The following is a 14,075-nucleotide window of genomic DNA, read 5'->3' as shown; positions in this document are numbered from 1 at the left end:
ATCACACATATGCTCCTTTGAGTTCCACGGGGGGAAGCAAAGGAGAAATGAATTATTTTCTCTCAGCAGTGATTTCTCCTGCTTTCATTTTATAGGAAGTGCAACAAGAAATAAACCAGCGGTTAACTCTCAGTGACTTCTTAATTAAGCCCATTCAAAGAATAACCAAGTACCAGTTGCTTCTCAAGGTAAAGCACATCAAAAGATAACAAACGTGAGGTATATGAAAAATCCATCTGTGAGTGAAATATAATTAAGAGGCTTTCCTTAAGGGGAGATGGGCAGCTCTGTAAATTTAATAAATAAATAATTAAGTATTATGTTTACATGTTTTAGCCAGCAGTAATAATTAGCCAGTTTGCTCCAGTTTGTGCAAATCAACTTTAATTCTTTTGGTGTTTGCTGGACTGCTTCCTGATGGTATCATGGTGTTGAGCCTGATTGCTATTCCAAGAAGCATGTGTGTACATGCCTGTCTAGATAATCTCACCATCACCCATCAGGGCATGATGATGAATTATTGTTGGAACCAGATATCTAATTACCTAGCTCCACTGGTTTTAGCTGTGTGTTTTTTTTAAAAGCACACACATGCACGGATTCATGTAAAAAGTCTTCTATAATTTTAGTAAAGCTTTACTGAGCTAAATGCTACAGTCTTAATCAGGAACCCTGTTCTGTGTGCCTCTATTGCTCAGGCAAGGTAAAACGTTATTTATGATCAAGCCTTTGAAATCAAGATGGTGGCATCTCTTTTATGGAACTCTTTTTTCTCTTTCTTTCCACATCTTATCCTTAATTTTGGAATTCTAATAGTTCCTAGAAGAATAGTAACATTTTTAATAGTAAAAAGTGCAACTTCCACAGCCTTCCTTTCGGTTGGCATTAGTTATCTCTTATACAGAAGAAAAGCTATGACCACAGACAGATTGAGCTATTTCTCTGGCTTGTATTGCACTCGGAGTGTCATAATCTAAACCAAGTATATAACTTCAGTCATAAATTTCTATTAAGTATATAATCAGATGGTATGTACTATGCATAAAATAGGTTTAAGTATAATTCCAGATAATTCTGCAAGAAGACGACAGTCATATTCATCTTTAAAAGTGCATTAAAATGTTAATTATTTTTAAAGAATGATATTCTTTCCCATAGGATTTCCTGAAATATAGTGAAAAGGCTGGATTGGATTGCTCGGAGACAGAGGTACAGTTTATCTGTCAGCTTTTATTTTATTTAGTGACTGATATACTTTTTTAAAAAAATACTTAGTTATAATACATTTGGATATTTCTAATTGAAGATTGAATTGCTTCCTTCCACCCACCCTTCCTCCGAGCAAGTGGGCAACAAAGCATGAGTTCATAGTTACCCGTCAGTTTCTGAAAATGCCTCTTGAGACCCACTCGTCTTTACATATTTTCCAAAGAAAACGTTATCCAAGCTCTTTAAAAATAATCAGTGGATTTAGATTGGCTGGAAGCTGCCTTTCTTCAAAGGTCGATTTGATGAAGGGGTATCTCTTGACAATATATCCTGATTTCTGATTCTGATCTGTATTCTCTAGCTGGAAGGGTTGTTCCACGTGTGGTCCTAGCCAGGGGGGTCCAGACAGTTTTTTATCTGTTCCCATATTTACTCTGCTCCCCTTCTCTTACAGAAAGCTGTGGAGTTGATGAGCCTTGTTCCTAAACGCTGCAATGACATGATGAATCTGGGACGACTGCAGGGCTTTGAGGTAGCCCTCTTTCTTATTCAGTAATGCCAGTTGCTTTTTTTTTTCTTGAAGAAATGACTGAGGCTTCTTGGAAACTTTAAGAATGTATAATGGCCTCTTCTCAACACTTCTAGCTATTAGCAGTGGGAATATTAGGAGCTGCCCTCTAGTCCTCTAGATTTATATACAGTAGTATTGAAAATATATATAATATATATACATTCTTTGAAAATGTTTCTGAGAACAGAACTCATCTTCTGTTGTCCAAAAGGTGCTTTTTCTGGAAGCAACTGGACTTTCTTGTTTTTTCTTTTGAAGATGTTTTGCTTCTCATCCAAGAAGTTTCTTCAGCTCTGACAGGATGGAATGGAAGGATTTATACTCCTTGCAGGCAGCTGGTCATTTGCATCCTTTTAGAGGGTCGTTGAAGCACTTGGAGGTTTATCTGTGACCTCAGGGTCACCTAAGTTGTGCTCCTGGTTCCTGTAGTCCGCAATTCTCCCACCCCTCTGGAAATCCGTTCCTACTCCCACACCATTCAGGGATGTTCACCCCAAATTGTATAGCTAAAAGTCTGTAGAGATTCTCAATCATCCAGATCATGGTTGTCCCAAAGGTGCTTTTTCAGGAGGTAACTGGACTTTCTTGAAGCTTCTTGGATGAGAAGCAAAAGGTCTTCAAAGAAAAAAAAAAGCAGCCTCCTGAAAAAGCACTTTTGGGACAACCATGATCTGGATGATGAGAATCTCTACAGACGCTCATCCTCTGTTATTAAAGCAGAGCCTATTTTTTTAGGCTTATGAATGCTGAAGTTCCCAGAGTGGTAGGCTGAAGGTCGGTAAACTCCCTGATCCCATTTTGCTTTGTGGTAGCAGGTTGTTTGTTCTTATTGCCACCACCTATTGAAGGCATCTCACTTGGTGTCCACCCCTGATTAAAATGTGACAGAGTTGTCGCAACCTGTCTTACTGGTCTGGTGATTAAGAAATCAAAATGCAAACGCTAAAACAATTTCTATAGTGTCATGTATGTATGTATAGAGATGACTAGGGTATTCCACTCCTTTCTCTCATGCCCATAAGCAATACATCAACCTCGCCATAGATAAACGCACCTTCCAACTTTCTTTTAAAAACGTTTAAATTAAATTGAATGTTAAAATTCAGTGGGGAACATAGCAGCTTGCAGATCGGTTATTTGGGGATTAGGGGAGCTTTATTTTGACACACTGGGAAGATGCCAGGCTAGAGACAGTTGAATATGTGACCGAACTCCAGGGTGATATGGACTAAATTCTTCTTCATCTGATAATATACAAACCCAAATTGATACTACAACTTTCCTTTTTGGGGGATCACAGTATCTAAAGGACTGTTTCTTCCCCTGTGTTCATATTTGTGCTCTGAGATGGTTAGCAGAGATCCTGGTTGAAGGGTCCTTGCCTATAGAAATAGAGTGGGGATCTCTCCCCCACACCTCCGATTAAAGGATGTCCATCTGTTACCTATACTAATGTTTTTTTAGGGTACTCATTCTAGAAGCATTTTAAATGGGTGTACGTTCTTGTTCTTTAATCTTAAACTGCTTCTATTTCCATGGGAGTTATTAGATCCCTTAGTGATTGTTGTCTGTTACATATAAGCCCCTGTCCCTACTCACTTGAAATATTTTTGTGCTAAATTCATGTGTATGTGTGTGTGTTCTATTGGACTGTTGTCATTTTTATTTATAGAAGTTGTCCTGAGGACGAGGTACTGCATAGCAATTAGTAAAATAAATACATTATTTTCCCTGCGTCCATTCAATCTATGTTGACTTCATTATTATTTTTCCCCACCCATCTTAGGGCAAGCTGGCAGCTCAAGGGAAATTGTTGCAACAGGATACGTTCTATGTAACAGAGCAGGACTCTGGAGGGTTGTCTCGTCCAAAAGAGCGCAGAGTTTTCCTCTTTGAGCAAATAGTCATCTTTAGTGAACTACTTAGGAAAGGCTCCTTAACACCTGGGTACCTGTTTAAGAGGAGCATAAAGGTAAGAAATTGATAAGGCCACTGGGTCGATAAGAAGTTTGATTCTTTACATCTTTTTCTGGCCCTTTAGATGAAGGATAAGTCAGCTTTTTACAACCCCAGGGCAGGTCACTTGCCAGGGCAGACCTTGTGGGGAGTCCTATCTACTTCCCTGCTTACCAACTGACTTAGTGGTGGCTCAGTGGCTAAGACGCTGAGCTTGTCGATCAGAAAGGTCAATAGTTTGGCAGTTCGAATCCCTAGCACCGTGTAACGGAGTAAGCTCCCATTACTTGTCCCAGCTTCTGCCAACCTAGCAGTTGGCACGTAAAAATGCAAATAGAAAAATAGGGACCACTTGGGTGGGAAGGAAACAGCGTTCTGTGCACCTTCGGTGTTTAGTCATGCCAGACACGAGACCACGGAGACATCTTCGGACAGCGCTGGCTCTTCGGCTTTGTAATGGAGATGAGCACCGCCCCCTAGAGCCGGAAATGACTAGAACGTATGTGCGAGGGGAACCTTTACCTTACCAACTGACTTCACACTTTTCAGAGACCTTTTTGCTTTGAAAGGCAGCTGCTTCTTTAATCTGTTTCCTTGGGTGAAAGAGGGAAAGAATGGAAATCACCTCCATATTTTGCTCTCATAGCAAAACTAAGCAGTGTTAGCCTCTCCCACTATATATCAATGGAGACTGTGTGGAAAGAGTTCATAGTTTTAAATTTCTAGGAACTCAGATTTCCGACAACCTTACTTGGTCAGTCCACACTATGGCCACTGCAAAGAAGGCCCAACAGCGCCTGCACTTTCTGCGGTTGCTGAAAAAGAGCGGTCTGGGTGAGAAGTTGCTGGTTACTTTTTACCAGTCTACCATCGAGAGCATTTTGGCATACTGTGTAACGGTGTGATATGCTGGATGCTCTGCAGTAGATAAGAAGATGCTCCAGACACAGCACAAAAAATCATCGGTTGCTCTCTTTCTTCTTTGGAAGAGATTGCGGAGACCAGACTCCTCTCTAGAGCACTAAAAATCTCCACAGACCGTTCTCATCCTGGACATTCATATTTTGATCTGTTACCATCAGGGAGGCGTGATGGGTGTCTTAAAATGAGGACTAATAGATTGAGAAACGGTTTCGTTTCCAAGGCAGTAATTGTCTTGAATCAAACAGTGCATTTGTTGTTGTTGTTGTTGTTGTTATTATTATTATTATTGTTGTTGTTATTGTTTTAATTTTTAAATACTCTGTAGTGTGAATGTGATGTGGTGTTTGGGGCACTGTGCTGGAGTAGCTTTCAAATTTCATTGTATTCATGGAATGCAGTGACAGTAAAGTATTCTATTCTATTCTATTCTATTCTATTCTATTCTATTCTATTCTATTCTATTCTATTCTAAGCAGTGTTAGCTTTCTTCCATGGGAAGAAAAAGGAGGGAGGGGGTCCAGGATCTGCCGTATCAGCAAACGAGAGTTAAAGGTGGAGAGCCATGCTCTCCCCTAGTTAACAGGCTTCCTGGGGCCAGTGGGAAGCTAGTGATGGGACACAAAAGAGACACAGCAAACAAAGGGGGGGAAAAAACCCTCTCCTTTTTCACTTCAGAATCAGAAGGCCAAAAGAATTGGATCATCAGTGCTTTTCTTGTTCTGTGCTTCTAGCATACAGGTAGTCCTCAACTTAGAACAGTTTGTTTAATGATCATTCCAAGTTTCAACAGCACCGAAAAAAGTGACTTATGACCGATTTTTCACACCCGTGACTTCGTTATTTCAACAGCATCCCCATGGTCATGTGAGCAAAATTTGGATGATTGGCAACTGTCTCACATTTATGACGGTTGCAGTGTCCCTGGGTCATGTGATTCCCCTTTTTGCGACCTTCTGTCAAGCAAAATCAACGGGGAAGGCGAATTCACTGAACAACCATGTTACTAATTTAACAACTACAGTGATTTACTTAAACAACTGTGGCAAGAAAAGTCATAAAACGGGGCAAAGCTCAGCAACTGACATGTTGGGCTCAATTGTGATTGTGAGTTACTTACTTGTCCTGATAACTTCTCCAAAGAGCTTCAGCCAAACTAGCTAGCTAAAGAAACTATAAGAAGTTGTTTTAGTCAGTGTGGTCTTGTTTTGTCTTTGTGCCACGTCTTGTATGCTTGCATAGGGAAACCAAAATGGAAATTACTAGTAGATGCAAAAGCAATAGAAGGGTGAACTCTTTGGTATATGTGTAACATGAGCTCTGCATCCCTTTGTACAGGAAAAGCCATTTGAGGGGAGGTTTTCTGTAGGGTTTTCCCCTAGTATTTTACTAACTGGATGACTTAAGCAGTGTATGGCTCCTTCCCAATGCAACTGTTTAACACCGTTACTTCTCTGTGCTTTCTTTGACTGCTTTTATCCAAGCGATTGCAGTTTCTTCTCTTAACATTTTTTTCCTTGCTTGAAAATCAATTTTGACATATATTGTATACCTTTACTAATGTCCTGGCAGGTTTTTGCAAGCATTATGTCACATCAGCTCAGCTATAAATCTCTTCTTCCAGAGACTCAAACCCAAATAGACTCTTGGCCATTCTTTTCCTAGCTTTGAGACTTGAATGCACCTGCCCCTTATTTAAGCAGTTATTATGTCTAGATCCAAGCAGCACTGGTTCTTGTCTCACCAACTTCATATATTTGAAAATTTCTGTTTTGCACATCTATATAGCGGGGCAATTCTGAATAATCAAACAACTTAATTTTTAACTTTCCCTCTTGACTAATTAACATTAGAGGATGACCTTCACTCATTCAATTATTTGGAATTTGTCATCCGGTAATCAGTGGTAGGACGGATATGATTTTTCAGATTCTACCTTGATCCCTCACAGTTAAATTATGTAGGATATAAACATGGTGAATATAGGCCTTACCATTTGAATGGTTCCTCAAGGGGAAAAGAGGCTTCAGAATAGATTTACTATAATTTTTCATTATCACACTGTTGTCTTAGGTACTTTTTCGGTCCAGACAGCAAGATATAAGAAATTGACCTTATTCCTGCATACAGCTAGAAAAATTAAAAACATATGTGTAAATAATATAAAATCCTATCTGAACGTTTTCAACATGGACTAAAAACTTTAGCCAGCAGAAAAAGTTATCAAAATCACAAGACTGAGCAAATGGCATATCACTGTTGATACTCATATGTATTGGTAAGGTATCTGAAAAGCCATTTCAGACTATATTCGTGTGAACAATTTGTTCTGTGCAAAGAACTACAGTGATTACATGTAATCGCCTTGTCTTTTAAAAAAAAGGAAGCTCACAAAGATGATTCAAAAGCTGAATATGCATGGCAGCGCATTTGAAGAACAAAACTGAATTGTATCTCTAATGCAGTTCCCAGAGAAGAAATTATCTGAAGAGGCAAACCTGCTGCTCCTTTTATAAGCTGCAGTTGAAGGGCTACCTTTGAGTCCACTACTACTGTATAGCCAGATTCAGCATGATCCTTTCCATGTCCCCCTGTGCAGTTACTTTTATTATTATTTTTTCTGGCTACTTGCAGATGACATATCTAATACTTGAGGACAATGTGGACAATGATCCTTGCAAATTTGCTCTCATGAATCGGGAAACATCGGAACGGTTCGTATTGCAGTCTGCCAATCCTGAAATCCAACAAGCTTGGGTACAGGATATCAGTCAAGTACTTGACACCCAGAGGGACTTCTTAAATGGTAGGTATTTTTCTGCTCTGTTGAAATAAAGCCCAAGTACTTTGCAGTTGGCTGTAAAATGCTGATTGAACCTTACTCCAACTTCAACCTGATACCAATTATAGAGCCCTCTTCATTATCTGTGTCATCCATACTGAGCTATTGAGGTCTTCACTTTTATATGAAACATGACTAGAAAAAGGCCAAATGCATGTTAAAGAAATATCCTTGTTAGATATGAAAAACTAAGTTGAAGCTTAGCAGACTGTTGACACTATTGATATCTTAGTACTAGTGGCATATATTTTATCTTAGATCTTTATGTTAGCACTACTATCTCTAATAGATTGGTTGCATTCACATAGGAATATACTTCCAATATAGCTAAGTCTTAACAATTGATGGATTTATATCTTGGTAACTGCCACCCAGTAAAACAATTTTTTTTAACTCTTCACTGGGCATCAGGTGGGGAGGGAATCAACAGTGACACATGTGTGACAAATCATCATGGGAATCTTGTCATTATGTACTTTCATTCCAATATCTGCCACCAGTACATAAGTTGTGCCATTTACATGATTATATCAATATATATGTCTGGTCATTATGGCTTCCTATGGATGTCACTGAACAATTCAGAAAAGTCAATGGAGAAATAGTGGTTGATCCTTTATTTCAATATTACAGGCAACCCTCTCTTTATTGGGTGATTATTTGCATAGAGTTTAAATAGTCACAAAGTTGTAGAATAGTTCATTTATTCATTTTAACTTCAACCAGGAGTATGTAGGGAAAATGACAGAACTTTTTCATTTCTCATGGTAGAAGCCTTCACCCTTATTTCTGGCACATATCTCATCATTCAGTAATAGCATGACATTGATATGATTTCTTCCTCATTTGGACCCTTCTAAGTTTTACAGAATACTAGTTTAAAATAGTACAACATGCTTTTCTTTAATAAGTTTCATGTAGGATTCCAAGTTTCATATTTTATACAATGATACTATTGAACAGACTTAAAGGGTGTCACTATCATGTAAAACAAATTTCTATATATGTTTGTAATTAGGGGATGCATAATTGCCTCTGCTCTTTTGTCCTTTGGGCTGTAAAGCTAGAATATTGGAGAAGCCTGTGGCAACTCTTCATGAGACCTGAAATATCCAAAGCTATAGCACTGTTTTCTTTGCTCATGGAGTTTTGAAACTTGCTCCTTCCTCTTCCTAATGAAAAGGTTTCAGATTTCCAACTGTTTTTAAACTAACGACTGACTAGCTTTCAGTTGTATTTGTGATACTATTTTTAAAAATATTATAGGGAAATTGTATGCGGTAGACCTGTCCTGGAAACTAGGAATATAAATTTTGTTTTGTTTTCTTTTGAGGAAAAAAATGGAAAATTCTGCCACTGGTTTTCAGTGATTTACAAAGGTCATTTGTGACCCATTCTTGCTTCATGATGTGATAGATGGAGGGGCCTGCTGTAACATATCATATTCTGTTGTAGCATTACAGTCTCCAATAGAGTATCAGCGGAAAGAAGGCAGCAGCTCAGCTGTAATGAGGCCCCAGACCAGCCGGGCACCTCAGCCCATCACCAGACCCTATTCCTCAGGACCTGTAGGACCTGATAAAACTTCAAAGGTTACAATGCGCAATCCATCGCTTCCACCTCTGAAGATATCTACCTCCAATGGTAACACAGGGCATGAACAGCACCAGCCTGAGGACAGATATGAACAGAGCAAGGTAGTGGAACCACGTCCATTCTAAATTTGGCTACCTGTTGATCTGGTTGGTGGAGGAAGAAGCTGAGACACAATAAACCATTGTTTTTTGAAGAATCCATATTTGCTTGTACAATTCACCAATCCGTATGACAAATTACAATAGTTGACTTCACATAGCAGAGTATTCCAAACCAAACTCAACAAAATTTATTACGTAAACCAGGCTGTACAGTAAATATATAATATATGCTCTGTGTATTCATTAAACTAAAAATATGCAAGTTTATTTTATCATAGTGAAGATATGGAGGGATGTTAAGGAAAGACTTAACATCCCGCTGTATGAAAAATGAAAGAAAACTGCTAAAAAGCAAGCAATCTACCTGTTGGCAAACATTAGGCATTAATCATTAAACAAATGTTTATTCATGCCTTTACACTTTTTGGCGGCCTCTTTTGAAGAAGTGGTATAAGGAAAGGTGGCCTTTTGAGCAACCACCCAGTTTCCCTTCAAAATTATTCTCCTCTTCTGTGAATCTTTAGACGTGAATTTAAGCAACAAGCTGTTGGGAATTCATGCACTTTGCCTCCCAGAGTGCCAGAGCAGATGAGAATTTCAGCTTTGATCAACTGAAAAGATTAATAAATAAGGGACATGAAACATAATAGCTTAAATGTTCCAGCCAACATTGTATTGTAATTTGCTTTAGATTTTGCCTCATCTGATTTGCTTGAATTGCAAGGATAAAAATGTAGCCTTAGTTCTACTCAATATTGGCACTCAGTAATCTTTCCTTTGTGTCCTAGATAATACTGGTACTTGAATGGTGTCCAGGCAATTAAAAAACAAACAAGCTTTGGACATCTTTTTAATAGCAACATATGCTCAGATTCAAATTTGAGATTTGAAAATACAATATTGCTTTCATACTGGGCCTTTATTTCTGAAATTACTACTATATAGTTCGATGTTAATGGTCCAAGCAAAATTGTATCGATTCCATTAATTTCAGTGGGTTTTGTATTCCCCTTTTGTTTGTTTTTTTCAGTCTGATTTGTGGCACTCTTAAGGCCCTAAAAGAATTAATGTGTCAGTACCTTATCTTGTATCAGTGGATAAAATACTGCTTCAGTATTTAAGGAGTGATTTGTCTAGCCTATTAGTTGCCTTTTTGCTGGAAGGCAAGAGGTACAAGAGGACGGTGATGAAAAGTTAACATTATGCCAGAGTTATCTTCTTGTTGGTGTTCTCTCTGTTTCCTCTTCAGAATGACTTGGGTGGGTGCAATGGAACCTCTTCTATGGTGGTCATCAAAGATTACTATGCATTAAAGGAGAATGAGATCTGTGTCAACCAAGGTGAAGTGGTCCAAGTACTTGCCATTAACCAGCAGAACATGTTCCTTGTATACCAGCCTGCCAATGACCACTCACCAGCAGCAGAAGGATGGATCCCAGGAAATATCTTGGCTCCCCTCACTAAATCAACTACAGATAGTAGCGACGGAAGCATAAAGTAAGTGCTGTGTTGGATTCCCAGGGAGCAGTATGTGGATTTTTGAGGAAAAATTAAACACAAATGGTAGGATTTTCCTACTGTTTCCTTAGATCTTCAGTGCCATTGGAACAAACTATGCTTGATAACACAGCATGGGGTATTCATCTTGGGATAATTGGGGGTTTTTTGTGTGTGTTTTTCCCCTTATAATTTATAAAATATTAAAATCCATAGACAGTTTAAAAAACATGGTTTATGTTCTCCATCTTTTCCTAATCATGGACCTAATTGACTGGATTTCTATTTATCTTGTGTTTAAATAACATGTGTGTGTATGTGTGTAGAACCATACGCACATATGTGAATGTGAAAGGGTGTGTGTGTATATATGTGTGTGAGAGAAACAAACAAAACAAACATTGCTCTCCTCTACTGGCTTGAGTCCTGCTTCTCAAGGAAGAGATTTTATGTTGTCTATGGCAATTTCTTGTACAGTTTGTAACATTTTCATTTTGTTTTGTTTTTTCTGTTCGCATATTTTGTATAAAAAAAATTTTGTTTGATAAATCCCTTTTGCAGTACATTCCTGTAAAAAGTATTTTGCACTATTTAAAAAAAATCCCATATTTGAAGTCAGATTGTGCAATATTATGGATAGTCGCAATGTTCATCATTGTACCTGTAATGTAACTAATAATTTTAAATGTACTATTTTAAATATGTAAAATAAATTTTCACTATGAGCATGTTTTGAGAAGATTATAAAAGGACCAATTTCTGACCCTCTTTAGTTCTTTTTTTCTTTCTATGTTTTGTTCCTAATTTAATGAAATGTGAAATACTCTTTCCAATTTTTTTGTCATTTTGTTAATTTGAAATGACTAAATGCAAGAAAATGTTTTTTTTTTTTTTGATATTAAATACAAAAGGTACAATCCTTTTCCATAAAAAAACTGTTGTTGTTTTTTTACACCTGCAGTTGTCAAACCAGTATCAGTTTTCTCACACAAAGTCACCAAAACTTGATTTTGCCAGTGGTAAATATTTCAATATTGTGGTTTAAATGCTGAAATACGATAACGTGTTCCTTGCCACAAATCACTAAGCCTGGTTCTGATGCTGTCATCCCAAGAGCTATACTATTAATTATAATAGGGACAAAACCATACCAGTTGCAGATATGCCCTTAGCCATTGTTTACTCTTGCTTTTTCATAGATACTAACCAAGTTCAACTCCAAACAGGATTTCTCTTTCAACCCAGGACGAAATTTGATAAGAAGGAAGAATCAGTGATATCCATGATTAAAAACCAAGAAGAAAAAGAGAATGTGCCTTTGAAGCAAAGCCTAATCATTTATGTATAAATGATTAATAATGTGTTAATGAGAGTGGTCTGACAGTGGCAGAATTATATGGTCTAGTCAGTCTGCACATCCCATGAGCATAGCTAGAAATTGGCAGCGTGTGAAATACTTGGCCCTCCCGTTCATAGGATAATGCTAAAGAATCACCGAAGTGATCATTGGGGAACCTCTGAGGTGGAGTCTTGCCAACTGTGTGTAATTAGACTTGAATTGACAGCTGCTTAAATCTCAGTAACAGCCCAATAAATAGAGTTCCTGAGAATGGTAAGATGTGGCGCTAATTGCTCCCATAAGTTAGTCTGTTTAGGACCGCTTCATATATGATAGCAATTGACTTAAAAATGCTATTCCTGCACAGCGGTGGCTTCCTCTAAGCCCCTTAATGTCTTGCTATAGAGAAAATGGCGTCATTTTTTACAGCAGCAACTTTTCAGGAATAAAACTGCTCTGCTATGATGAGACAAACACCGAAGCTTTGAAAATAAAGCATGACTTACCAGGCAGACATAATAAATACCAAAGATGGTGAAATAAGAGATGAGTGTGAAATGCAATGAGACTCATGCTAGGGAACAAATATACAGAGAAGGCAAACACACACACACACATACACAAAGTGAAACAAAAATAAATGACGGTGTAAGGAAATTTGTCAGTGTAAAACTTAAGGTTATTGATACAGGCTTTGGTAGAAGGCTATACCAAACCTGAATTCAAATATTGCTCAAATGTCTTGGATTATGGAGATTTTTTTCAGTTAATGTTTTTTTAAAAGCCCATGAAATTACTTGCAGCTTTGCACATGTCATTTATAGCTATTAGGTGAAGATTTCATATTATTGTAGAATGGTGAAAGGGCAATGAAATCATGTAATGTTTTGTGCATCCTGTTTCAGAGATGGGCCTTATCTGAATGTATACTAGAAATTGAGAATCTTTGCCTCCTTGTTACTATTGCAAATTTAAACAGAAAGAGTCTCTTAAGCAAAGGTTCTAGACCCATCTACTTTCACCTGTTTTACTTTCTTTAATAATACTTTCATTTTTCCCGCTGGACTTTTGTACTTAGATGGATATTGAACTCAGCTGTAATCTTGAAATATTTTTATGAGATCTATTATCAAAAGCCCTCCTCAAATACTTTTAGTACACACGTTAACTGCATATTATAAGAACAGGCTCATAGTCCTAGTTATATATATTGCATTTACAGACCTGCTGCTGGAAAAGCAAGAGAAAAGAGAGAATTACACAACTCCATTCATTCAGTGAATGTACCTATTGAAAATGCAAAAAAAAGTCTAAACTTTTTTACAGTAAATACCACAAGATATAAGCTGCTTAAGAGACATTTCTTAAAGCCCCAGCACAACCTATAAGTATTCATTCACATGAACTAAAGGAGGATGCAGGAGAAAAGCCTAGCCAAACTTACAAGATTCTGTTATTATAGCCAATTATTAATAAAAGTAGCTTTGGCCTTCATGTGGAGTTGATTTGTGATTGGTTTGGTCCACATTGTGGGGCTGACAGTGGAGTACTCTAATTATATATAATTGATTTAAGATTAGATTTCATTCTTGCCTTGACTCTGTCTGCTTAGAAATACAGGACCCACTCAGCACACCATTTGAAAATTTAGTGCAGCCTTTGACCTAAACATGGTTGTGTTATGTTGCAAGATTGGAACAATCCTCATATGGTCATTCATTTTCACTAGAGGTGCTATTAAATAGCTGAAAAAGATTTTTTTTAATTCATGTACATTTGTATACTGTTCTAATCATAGATCCTAGGTGCATATGCATAGCATTTACTGCCTACTATTTTGCATGCTTGCTGCTATAGTATTACACTATTGCTCTTGTGACAATTGTAATACGCCAGGCAGAATCACCTATTTGTATAGTATGTCATTCTAATCCTGCATGAAGAAGGCACAATAGCAGGCTACTTAACCTTTTGTTTAAGTATTTCTTTTCATTTCAGCGCACTTCTCAAACCTACAAATATATTTGGAATTTGAAGAATATA

General features: G+C 37.6%; 1 protein-coding gene across 9 annotated transcripts in view; it reads left to right on the top strand.

Annotated features, from left to right (window-relative positions):
* The window catches only part of KALRN (kalirin RhoGEF kinase), a 554,985-nt gene that overhangs the window by 500,634 nt on the left and 40,276 nt on the right, over positions 1-14,075 (top strand). For 8 of the 9 annotated variants that reach the window (XM_087950195.1, XM_087950194.1, XM_087950193.1 and 5 more), the window contains 7 exons: positions 96-188; positions 1,159-1,209; positions 1,664-1,741; positions 3,567-3,752; positions 7,292-7,463; positions 8,955-9,196; positions 10,446-11,461. In XM_087950195.1, coding sequence (XP_087806321.1) covers positions 96-188; positions 1,159-1,209; positions 1,664-1,741; positions 3,567-3,752; positions 7,292-7,463; positions 8,955-9,196; positions 10,446-10,697 — 1,074 coding nt within the window. In that variant the 3' untranslated portion in view covers positions 10,698-11,461. Of the gene's footprint in view, positions 1-95; positions 189-1,158; positions 1,210-1,663; positions 1,742-3,566; positions 3,753-7,291; positions 7,464-8,954; positions 9,197-10,445; positions 11,462-14,075 lie in introns of those variants that run through there. The other variant, XM_087950201.1, reaches the window with a different exon arrangement.

Source organism: Notechis scutatus, chromosome 1, assembly GCF_049901735.1.
Source record: "Notechis scutatus isolate UNSWTSFEM ecotype Mainland chromosome 1, rNotScu1.2, whole genome shotgun sequence".
Lineage (NCBI taxonomy): Eukaryota > Metazoa > Chordata > Lepidosauria > Squamata > Elapidae > Notechis > Notechis scutatus.
The sequence above is the reverse complement of the archived record's forward strand: the minus strand, read 5'-3'. Positions and strand labels throughout refer to the sequence as shown.